This window comes from Lupinus angustifolius, chromosome LG03, assembly GCF_001865875.1.
Source record: "Lupinus angustifolius cultivar Tanjil chromosome LG03, LupAngTanjil_v1.0, whole genome shotgun sequence".
Lineage (NCBI taxonomy): Eukaryota > Viridiplantae > Streptophyta > Magnoliopsida > Fabales > Fabaceae > Lupinus > Lupinus angustifolius.
Window position 1 is genome coordinate 23,548,852 of NC_032011.1, and position 12,920 is coordinate 23,561,771.

At 30.4% G+C, this 12,920-nt stretch overlaps 1 protein-coding gene across 1 annotated transcript; it reads left to right on the forward strand.

The window, feature by feature from the left end:
- LOC109343796 (F-box only protein 13-like) lies at window positions 10,928-12,537 on the forward strand. The gene has a single exon (XM_019582273.1). The coding sequence runs from the start codon at window positions 11,072-11,074 to the stop codon at window positions 12,317-12,319; it is 1,248 nt and encodes a 415-aa protein (XP_019437818.1). The 5' UTR covers window positions 10,928-11,071; the 3' UTR covers window positions 12,320-12,537.

A 12,920-nucleotide genomic window follows, 5' to 3' on the forward strand; every position in this document is an offset into this window, starting at 1 on the left:
CATAGGGGATAATGGGAACCCTATAAGTTAACACATAAGGAAGGTTATGGTCCCCAATACACCAAAATCAAAATTCAGTTTTCTCATCTCCCCATCAGAGTGAAACGCAAGTCCCAAGAGGAATCAGGGATTTGGTTGAGGAAGGCCATCACACCACATCTCTTTCAGAAACGTAGATCAGAGGAGTACATCCAGGAACATGGATTCAGGTATGACACTGCACCCTTTGATTCATAAATATGTGTGAGAATCATTGAATTCAAGATCTTAGGATTGGTATTTCACCAATCATAAGGAATCTCCAACACAAGCAACTAATAGAAAATAAAATTGACAGCAAAATCGTATACGTATGATTTAAATTTTAATATATGTTGCACACCTTATATTTATGAGTTTACGACCTATATCCCTTACTGCATGCATGTAGTCGACACTATTCAGATACTCTATTAATGCTCATTGTTGTGGCGCAGCTACATGCAATCGTATTGCAGATTAAGGGTCAAGTTTCTTCTCTCGATCATAAGAACACATCTATGCCATATTACATAGTATGCAACATACACTTATTAGCATGAACATAATAACAACTTATATTGTTCTTGCCATATTTTATTTCTTATCATGACTTTATCTTACCAAATCGGCCATCTAACAATAATAAAGAATAATTTAATTTTAGTAGTCTTTATTAATTAGGTATCATTACATATATTATTCAAGATCAACTTAATTATTATTATTATTGCTAAAAAATAAGTTTGCTAATTACTATCTTCCACCCTTTGAACTTTGATAAATGGCTTGGTTAGTAGAAACTAGAAAGGGGAACTCTTGTTGGTATCCAAGAGTTTCATCTTTTAAAAAATAGTAAATTACATTTATATCCCTAATTCTAGTTAAATTTCACAAATCACTCATAATATACAATATTTTGTTTAATTTAATTATATTTATCACACATTTTTTGTTTAAAAAATTATATTTATATCTCATGCATGAGTAATAAGTATAATGTATATATTGATGTACAAGATTATGGAGCCTTGTGCAAAGATAAACAATGAGAAATGATTTATATAATTTTATTAAAAAAAATAAGATAAAAGTTTAATTTACTCTTTAAAAAAACTATAGTTAAGATGGATTTGTGTATATTTCAATTTTCTAACTTGTTCATATTTTTTTATTTGACCGATGAAAATATCTTTATACTATGAAAGTCCAATACAATATGTAAACACCTTCGTGCAAATAAAAAGTAGTAACAATGTATGCCACTCACACATTATATACGGGAATATATGAAAATGATGGGTTATTCTCATATTGTGTCTACAACTCGACTTTCACACGTAATAAAAAATAATATGTAATTTAAACTTTGCTCCTCACTAATTAATTTTTTAAATAAATAATAAAATATGATTGGATGAAAATTTAAGGGAATATGCTTCCTCTCCAATTTATATACCAGGATCGTTATTTTTTAAGATGGTGACTAAGTGATAATAAAAAATCAATGGTTATAATTTTATACTTAAAATAAATTCAAACTTTAATTAAAAAAAAGTAGTAAAAAGTAACAGGGTATTGACATGTGAGGGGATACATACTCTACACTTTCCTTGGGACAATAATTACATTACCTTGTTACTATTTATATTTAAAAAACATTTTTTTTAATAAAATTCAGTTTGAATTGTCGTTTTCTCTCAAATGTTAAATATATATAATAAACCTATACAAGAATGAAGAATCCCAAGAGATCTTTTTCTCAATTTTTTCCCATATTAGTAAAGAGTTTAATTTGCTAATAATTAATTGTTCACTGGTAACAATTAACAATGTGCTAAACAAGTAATTACATATATGCGGAAAAAAGAAATTGTACAAGTAACATAAAAGATTGCACAAAATATGGTTGTCATTGGATTGAAAGAAAACTCTCTTAATTCAAATTCATATACTATTAAATTTACACTTCCGAAATCATGTAAAGACAATCAATAAAGAAGAAAAAAGCAAAAAAAAAACATTCATTCTATGACATGAAGATCACATGTCACATAATCATATCAAACATAACTTTAATTTTGATTCTCACTATCATTTTTTATAATGAATATCAAAATTTCATTAGATAGACATGATTAAGAACATAGTTTCACTAAAGGTGATATTCATTAGATTCTATAACCATGTTTATGTCATTCTTAAATCTAGATAAAGAGGATGAGTAAGATAAAAGTAACTACAACCCAAAGAAACTAACCACTATTGCGGAAAAATGTAGCAGCCCCTTGATTATAGCTAAAGTCATATGCTCCAATTCGTAGACCCAGATTTAAAACCTTGACGACTCTGACTTCATTGCTCGGAACTCGTACTCGTAGCTTTATCATAGTTGATATTCTCCTTCAATCCCTCACAAGTTTCAAGAATTTGAGTATCTTTATCCGAATCATTCCCAACTCCACATTGAACAGAAGATGAGGTGACACAAGTAGGGGTAGCTATGAAAGTGGGTTCATCATTTCCAGCCATAATGACAAGAACCTTGTTTTCACAAACCCTATTATTGACAGAATCATTATTATTTTTTGCATGAAGAAAACCACTTTCTCTTTCACCACCACGTTCTAAGTCACTGTGTTGATTTTCGTTCTCTAATGGATGAGTACAGTAAGAGCAAGCTAAGATGAAGATTGCACAAGCTATGAGAGAAAACATGGCAGATAGTCCACAAAACAGGTATAGAATTGGATAGTGCCATGGTGATGAAGCCTCAGAAATGTTTGTGTCTTTGTAGGATAATGATGTAGTTGTATTAAGAATGGTTCTCATTTTATTATATAGATTAATAGGAATAGAGAGAGAGATAGTGAAAGAAGGTTCAGAATATGGGTTTGAAAGAGATGAATGGGTGACTTAGGTATTTATGAAGAAAATCAAGTATATTCTGATATAAAGAGATAAGTTATATCATCTGACTAATAAAATCATGACATATATTCTATTTGATCATTTTGTACAAAAATATTTTGAAAACCAAATAAAATAATATATATATCATACTTTTAATTGCTGGAAGAGATAAATTGTCTTCGAAGAGATAATTCTCATTTATAAATGAAACAAGTATCCCTCTCCTCTAGAAACAATTACTTGTTTTTGTTTTTAATGAAAAAAATATAATTTAGGTTATAAAGTGTTACTAAGGATACTTACTCTCCATAAATGATGAGAGGTGAGAAAGAGGAAATGTGGTTATTCGGTTTGTAAATTACTAAGGAAAAAATAGTTTAAACAAAAAATGAATGCAATTCTAAGGACTTCTTCAAATTCCAAGGAATTTAATTATGATTATAGTAATGAGAAAATCATTGTATAATAAAAATAAAAATAGGACAAATAACTTTAGTTTTTCATATATTTAAATAGTATCATCTAAAAATAACTTTAAAAAGGTTTAAGAAATAAATTTATTATTTTAATAATATTATAATGTGAAAGCAAAAGGTTGTAATTTAATTTATACTATATTGATGCAAGAGGGAAAATGAGAAATGAAAGTTGAAGAAAAGAAATATAATAAAAAAAATGATTTTTTTAATAGTATGATAAGTAAAAAAGAAAAAAATATGTAGGAGTGAATTGAAAAATGTAGAACAATAAAAACTTGTTAGTAGAGTAAATATGTTGAACAACAACAAAATAAGCCTTATTACTAGCAAGTTAAGAGTAAATATGTATTTTCCCTACAGAAAAAAGTTTTTAGTGAATCTTATTATTTATTTTTCATTTCTTTGATTCATTTTCAACCAAATTTTGGAAAATAAGTTTTTCTTGTGGTTTTCTTTCCTCTTATTTTCTATATTTAAAAGAAATTAGAAAGAGAAAAATAAAGAAAGGATTAAAAGAAATAATGAATTTGGTATGTTTGGTTTAGAAAAGAAATTAGAAAGAGAACAATAAATAGAGGATTAAAATAAATAATATAGGTGGAGAGAAAGTGGTGAAAATTTAGTTTTTTGGCAGGTTGTTGAAAATAAAAGAAAATAAAAGTGCTAAGGCCTTACAAAGAAAACCTTCATTGATCAGTGAGCAACGTGTTAGATAGAAGAGTTGTGTAATAAAAGAGAAATTTGAAATAATCAAAAGAGGGAAAAAAATACAATTTTATTAAATGTATAATTATATCCCTTAAAGATAAAGACAATGGTGATTAAAGAAATGCAAAAATAATAATTTTATTGTCACCTTTCTTCTGCGTTCAACCCAGAAATTAAACAAAATGTTCAAGGAAAGCACCACTTTTAATTTATTTCTGGCCTTCTTATACCAAACTAAGGAAAAAAGTCATTTCTGCTTAGACTCTCATTCTTTTTTCTCTTCTGTTATGGGTATGGATTTATAATTACATCATCTTACTATATAAATGTTATTTATGAAAATATTAAAATATATGTTTGATTCACATTTACATTTTTCTTGAGAATCATTATTACATAAATAGGAATAACTAGAAAATGTGTTTACTTATTATGTATATTCCTAATAATAGATTGTATAATTATTAAAATAATTTATTCTAAAGATATTATTTTATTTATCATCTGAGTTGAAAAAATGAGATTAACATTTTTTGATGTGATATAACTAATACAACAAATTTATGCTAAATAATACTTGAATACAATTAAAGAATAAAAATATATATTACTTAATTACTTATATAGTAAGTATTTGTATAAAAAGTATCTTTTAGTTACTTATATTAACATGAAGCGGAGAATGAATCAATATATATTATAAGACTGAATACAACAACATTCATAGAAATTTAAGAATAGAACAGAATTGAGTTAACAATATTAATATAAATACAAATTAATTATATTATTCATGAATGACAATAAAAATCAAATATGTGAGTACCCGTCCGAACCGAACTCGAATAGCCTGTGGGTTCGGGTTTTACCCAGGTTTAAATTTCGGTTTCGAGTTTGGTATAGCAAAGACCTTAACCCGAATCTGCCCCGAAGTAAGTAATTCATTTTAAAATTGAAATTTATATCGTGTGGCTATTGTTTTTAATTTCTAATTTTACTTTACATACTATTGGATCTTCAAACATAAAAGAAATGAAATAATACAAGAGATAATAGAAATGTTTTTCAGAAAAATTACATGAAAATAATATCATACTTTCTTTAATACTTTATAATTTTCGGGTTTTTTTCGGGTTTGAGGATGATATTTTTATTTTCAATCTCGTTGAGTTAAGGTTCGAGTTTGAATATGTACAAACCCGACCCCGACCCATCTTGTTGCCCTTCCTAATGACAACGGAGGAGATTGGGGTCAGCTCAACCCTGAATCTGAAATCCAAAACTCAAACCTAAACTTAAATCCGAACTCAACGAAATTGAAATTATCAATAACATTCTCGAACCCGTTGGATTTCGGAAAATCGGAATGAGATGGATAGCTCGAATTTTTTTTGAATATGTGACTGGTGCATTGAATTAATATGTGCCAAATCAATTTGTGGCACTCAATTTAGAATTTGCAATACCTCTACTACATTATAATATACCCCTCTTAATATTATTCATTTATAATTTCCGAGCATTATATCCTTGTATTGTTTGCATCAACAGATGCATCTTAATACCTGATTCCCAATTAATATTAGGTTTGGAGTGCCCCTTTTCAATTAATTTACACGACAATACAACATACCAGAATCAGAACTTGAAAATTATAATAAATGAATAACAATTGGAATTTGCAACTCAATAAAGCAATATTTATTTGTTCAATTTCGCTTATATTAATGGGGTGAGTTTAGGGTAAAGTTTCACATGTACTAAACTCAAACTAAAAAATTAACATCAGGCCACATTCAACCCATTTTAGAAGGAAGCAATAAACCCGTTTTGGAAGCCCATTTTTTAGACGGACCCCCTAGTCCGGCGGACCAATATTAAAAAGGATGATATATTGTGCTCCTTTGCTTTTCTTCTCAACCTCTTTCGCTCACTCCGAGTTTCTTCATCTATATTTTTCATTTGAGTTTCTTCATTTTCGTCATCTATTGTGTTTGTTGTCCATAATATCAAGTTTTTTAACTCTAACTCTTGAGAAACAGACTTATTATTTCATGACCCAACTCCTCCACGAAGTTGACATCTTCTCAAGAGAAACAGTGTCCAAAATATATACATGCATTGACAAAGTTGAATCCAAATAATATCTTAAAAAGATACAATCGACATGTTTTAACACCAAATCTTTTGCAGTGAGATTTGACCAAGTTTTTCAGTCTCAAATCCCATGTCTGCTTTGAGCACATCAAGGTCTGTTTTACCAAAAACAAAAAGAATGAAACAGATAATTTAAGACACTTCAGGAGGAAAAAATGAAAATTATCTTCCATTAAACTTGGTGGGAGTCTGTTTCTTAAAAAAGTATTGCACATTATGAAGAATCAAACCAATAACATGTAGTTGGTGACATTTATAATTACCATGTTTTATTTGTGAAATATTTAATAGGAACTAGTTTGTTTGTAATTTTTTATTTTAAAATATATTTATGAGGAGTGATAATTATTTATTGTTGTCTAAAAGCTTTAACATGTATTTTAAAAAGAAAAAAACAGGTCAGTCCGCCGGCCTGCCAGCCTTGCTAAATATAGGTCGGGCTGACATTTTGAGTCCTTTTAACAATAAGGGTCGGGTTGGTCAATCCATATTCTAGCAGCCAAAGGCGGGCTGGGCCAGGCTGGCCTATATTGCCACTCCTAAATCTAATGTATGGAGAAGAAAATAAGGCAAGAAAATGGAGTGCATAATGGGAAGTTAGCGGGGGGAAATGGTATAATTGGAAATTATAATTTTTAGGTGGGGAAATTATACATTCACAGATCATTGCATGAGAAAACAGAATTAAAAACCTAATAATTTGACAACTTATGTATATGTTGTAATTATTTTTAAAAATGTTAACTATTTTCATAATGTAACAGTAATTATCAATAAAGTGTTGATCAAGTGGTGAAAGGTTTCGCTAGATCCTCATATGACCAAAATGTTTAGAGTTTGATTCTTGAGAGCGATGTTTGTAAGGAGGAGCAATTATACACTCTAAAATGAATTAGTTTATTACCCAAAATGGTGAGAGATATCTTTGGCACTGTCAAAATTAGTATAACATACTTATCCTTTTAAGGGAGCTATCTGTTGTCCCATTTTTTGTATCACTCCATGTACTATTATCTATTACCTCTGATTAGTTGAAAAAAATTATTTAAATTAAAATTTAAATTATTAAATATTTTTTTAGTCAATCAGATTTCTTAGGACATGTAGTGACACAAATGAGTGAGAATATATGTGTACCCTCCTTTTAATATGATTAAGAAAACAATATAGTTAAGATAAATTACTTCCCATTAAACTAAATTACCAATTTTCATCTAATTTTAAACTAAAAATTTGTCTTACTGTCACCAAGTGGAAATAAAATTATGGTTTATGCATGACTCTTGTGAAAATTCTTAACTTTTCAAGTCCTCAATTAATCAATTTGTCTCTTGACCTGACTCGTTTTGACTATTAAATGTCATTGATAATGAAAGAGTTGTAACTGTAATGATGCAGTTGCTATAAAAAAAAAATTAATATATATACATCGATAATATAAGTGTTTTTTTACAGTGTTAACAAATTATCCAATATTCATATGTTAATTATCATTGACTATCAAATAAAAGTAATATAAAACAATAATGTGCTGACAATGTAAAAAACTTTACATTGACGATGCATAGATTTTAAACTCTACAGAAAATTGGACCCAATATTAACTCCATTCTCTACTCACTGCTTCAAACTTCAAAATTTGTTTATTTCTCTTAATTTGATCCCAAAAAATACCATACATCTTCATAAAATCTGAAAACATAAAATTTCATGCATTGAAAACTATGATGCAATCTTACATATTTAGTTGGAAAAAATGTTATCCACTTTTGGTGATGCACCTTCCAATGATGGTGTATGATTAGATGTTTGTATATAGTCCAAGTAATCACAATTTTCAACCAGGGATAAAAGAGGATAAACAATGTTTTAAATTGTGATTGCAGTAATATGTATGGTTACTATGATTGTGGTTATTGCAGTGGTTGAGATATAGATTGTGGTCATTGCATTATGAATTATTTCATTATTAAAATAATATTTTTGAATTCGATACAATTCGATACAGTTGCGTTTAGCCCGATGCAGCCACATCATTATGATTCAGAGTCACACTTCAATAACAATATGATGCAGTTACGACGATCACCACAACTGAAATATTAAGGTTGTATCAGCTGATGCGGTCCACAATTTAAATCACTTTTCTATAGCATTATTCCATTACAAATTCTTATTGGGGGGTTCTGGTAGATGGTCACTTTTGTAACCTGATGAGTGATGAAATATATAGCACAACATGTTATAAAGTGAAATATATAGGAGTTGCATAAATGGAAACTTTAGAGGTAAGAAAGAAGAAAAAAGATGAATGAATGTGTTTGTATGCATCATAGTTTCTCTATTCAATGTAAATGTAGTAAATAGCTAGATGAACAATTCATATAAATGCTATAAATAATCACAAGAATGAAATGATGAATGTTTCTTTATCAACAATGTGGTGATACAGTAGAACAAGGCTTCCATAGATCCTAGAAAAACTAAAAGGTTAAATTTTTGTTTATGCAGATACAAAAAAATATGAATGTTTTTTGATATATAGAATTTGGTTCTAATCATTTTAACAACATATATAGGTTGATTTGTCAATAGCCTCCATCATAGTTTTTTATTAAATTTTATGTCACTGGTTCCTTTTCCGTCTAAACATCCTTAGCCAACATGTTCGGATTAGAGGAAGATGGTCCTAAACTTATATTACATTTAACTTAGTAATTTTATTCTAGATTCTATGATTGAAGTTGAAGAAAACATGTTGAAATATATTGTATTATATAAATAATATTGTATGTGAATATGAGAGATTATATTGTTGGGTTGGTTTTAACCCGTTATTAATTTTTAAGAATAAAAATGGGTTACTTGATTAGTTAGGGTGGTTAGTATTTTTCTTCCTTCTTTTATAAAAAGATATCATTGTATAATTCAATTCATTCATTTTCAGTAATGAAAAATATCTATTCTTTAAACTTTTTTCTCATTTTCTTTTCATCAAGAAAATTCAAGCATATCTCGTGTCATTTTAACAAAGCCTTTAATATGTTGATGGGGTGAAAAAGAAAAGAAAGGGGCCGAAAAGCAAGGCCTAATTTGACAAAGGAAATAGCATCATATGAGGAATCGAAACCTTGCTGGCTTTGAGCGTGTGAGCATCTTGGGCTGAAAGCACACGAGGAGAATAAAAGAAAAGGAATTAAAAAAAGTATGAAATCGACTTATTCCAATAGTAAGTTTTTTAAATCTCCATTTATCCTAGTCATTAATTCTATAGACATCCAATGATTTAGATTACTCACTAATTAAACTTATTTGATTTCCCTAGAGTATGGTTAAGAGTTAAGATGATGAGTAAGTTTAAAAAACGTATTATTGAAATAAGTGGATCTCTCCTGAAAAAACTGTTGCCTTGTAAATGGTCGTTAGCAATGAGCTTTGACTCTTGTGAATGTAGTGATAAGAAGTAGCGATGACGAAGACTCGACCATACATGTTCATTTGGTTTTATGGTCGGGTTTCATCCGCTTATATATCCAAAAATTATATCCGGTCAAGATTTAGGAAAAAAATTAGATTTTATATGTAAAATTATATATCCTTAATATTGAGATAATTTTATGTAAAGAAATATGAATTATATTTTATGGGTCTAGATCGAACTCGAGTTTAAAAGCTGATCTGATGGATACGTGAAGTCCGATTAACCTCGAAGTCTAGAACTGAGTGTGGTTTTAAGTTATATATCCGATAGATGCTCACCCCATAAGTAAGTAGCATTGTAGGGTCCCTCCATGAATCCAAAAGAAGACAAAGACTCGGTTAACGATGAGAGGAGCCAAAGAGAAGGGTTTGGTAGTTTCTTTTTTGCTTTTGGAGACAAGAACAGTGTCATAGAAATATCACACTTTTGACAATATATGTGGTCCTTTCTCTTTCTTTTATGCATGTTGCATCACACCACACCACTGTTTTGTTTAGAGTATTAGAGTATGTAATGTCATGTCATCACTCATTTGTTTATTGTTTTTTCATTTTCCACCCTTCAGAATCCAAAGCTTAGATACCTTGGAGTAATTAATAAGAGTCAACTACTTGTTACTGTTTTAGTGTTTTTTTCACACTTGTAACAAAGTTCTAACCCTCACGTGTGTGTGTATATGTTTGATGCTTCAAGTGATAAAGTGTCAACTCTAACCAAAGAACCTTCCTACCTCACTTCCTACTGTTTTATCTTTCTCCTTTTTTGGATTTCATGCATTCCACTTCCACCCCTTTTATAAACACACACTCTCTTATCTACTTATCTATCTATTGTGTTTTCTGTTGTTTTTTCATACACTCTACAAAGCAAAACTTTCAGGTTTGTTCATTATCTTGCTCTTGCTTCCTTATAATAAGTTTGTTTCCTTGTTACTGTGATTTTCTTCTACTCTTGGTGTGAGCCTTGTTTCATTTTACTTCAACAATGTTCCAAGAATGGTGTTAAAGAGGGCAAACATGTATTTATGCTATAAGGGTATTTCAAGTTTTCAATTGGTTCTCAGAATTTATTAAGAGTTGCAGTTTTTTCTGTTGAGAAATTAGTTATAAGGGGAGAAGGGTAAATAATGTGACTAAAGGGAAAGTCTTAATTTTTTTCACTTGTGATATGTTTTGCTTCTTTGGTACAATTTGGTATTATTTATCAATCTTATGACTTCTGAGATTAGTATAGGATTTGAAAATGAGAAAGTTGATTGTTTGATAACATCTTATTCCTTTGTTGTTGCAGTTTTTTCTCCAAAAAGAAGTTTTCAATGGAACTTATTGATGATAGGTGTGGTCAAGGTTTGAAGAGAAAGACACCAGAAAATGGAAATTATGAACTCCTCAACAACTTTTTTCTGGATGATCTTAATGAAGATCTCCTTGAAAGGATACTTTCATGGCTTCCGACATCGACATTCTTTCGCCTTACTTCCTTGTGCAAAAGATGGAAATCAGTTGCTTCTTCTTCAAGTTTCAAGCTTGCTTGCTCTCACATTCCTTCAAGAGAACCTTGGTTTCTAATGGTTGCTCCTAACCAAAACCAACCTGTCATATTTGACTCTGCCCAAAGCACTTGGAAAAGGCTCAATCACCCTCCTCTTCTGCAAGAAGAGTCTAACCAAAGTTGCATGCCAGTTGCAGCCTCTGGTGGCTTGATTTGCTACCGTAATTTAGCCGGAAACTTCGTTGTATCCAATCCTGTCACTGGATCTTGCATTGAACTCCCTCCACTGCATTTTGCCTCACAACAACATCAACCTCTCAATGCCATAGTGATGAGCACATTTTCCAAAGACCAACTCTCATACAAAATTGTGTTAGTCTTTGGTGAACTTCCAAATCTTATGTTTAAAGTCTACAATTCAAATTCTGGCTGTTGGCAAGATGAGGCTGCATTAAGGAGAAGGGTTGATGATAATTCACTGGAATATGATTCATCTGATGACAATGTTGTATACTTCCTCAGTAAGGCTGGAACTGTGGTTGCAAGCAACATGCAGAGAAGTCCATCTAAGCAATATTCATCGGTTATTACTACTAACAAAGACGGCGAAGAAGTCGTGCATTTTCTTAGCTCCTCCGGGAAAGTAGTAGCTTGCAATTTGACATGCAACTGCTTCTTGGAGTACCCGAGGTTATTGCCTGTATTCAGTGAGTATTCCATTGACATAGTAGAGTGCAATGGCGAGATGTTAGTTGTTTTGTTATCGGAGTTCCTCGAAAGCGCGAGTCTAAGGGTGTGGAAATATGATGAGGATAATAGAGGGTGGCACCAGATTGCTGCAATGCCTGCAGCAATGTCTCATGATTGGTATGGAAAGAAGGCTGATATTAACTGTGTTGGTGCTGGTAACCAGATATTCATATGCTTGAACTTTTCTGAGCTATGCAGTTATATTCTGTGTGATTTGGTGAACAACAAGTGGGTTGAATTGCCAAATTGTTGCATAAATGGCCAAGTCATGGACTTCATGTCTGCATTTTCATTTGAGCCAAGGATAGAGGCTTCTGTATGATTTTTCTGTTAGCTCAAACTTTCTTTTTCATTTATAATTGTGCTTGAATTGTTCAAGCAAAATAAGTAGCTAGTGGAAGAGATGGAAACTAACCAAATGGCTAATTACTAACTGAGATATTGTAATTTTCTTGGTTGGTGATTGTTAGCTTTACACTGTTTCCAGTGATTGTTATTGCCAATGAATGGCCTTGTTGGTGATTCTTTTTTTCCCTTGGGACATTTTTCCTTAGTTCTTCATTTGGTTTAGTGAGTAAAGCCAAGGTTATCAATGTTTAAAAACATTTTTTGAAGTTTATATTTTAGTAAAATAACAAGCCTTAGTTTCATTAGGTATGATCGACTATATAGATTAAATGACGTTATACTACTCTATAACTACTTCGAGAATAATAATGTCTAAATTCGGGTTAATCTAGTAAACTCGAATGGATTTGACATAAGGAAATAAGTGGTTGTTCTGTCTTAAAATTGTATGCAAAATTTGTGAGAGGGTATATATAACTTTTTGGAATACAAGTACAATGACATATGTGACAAGGAAAAGGGATACACATAACTAAAAGTGAAAACAATTGTGTGATTTGCTCAGAAATCAACTG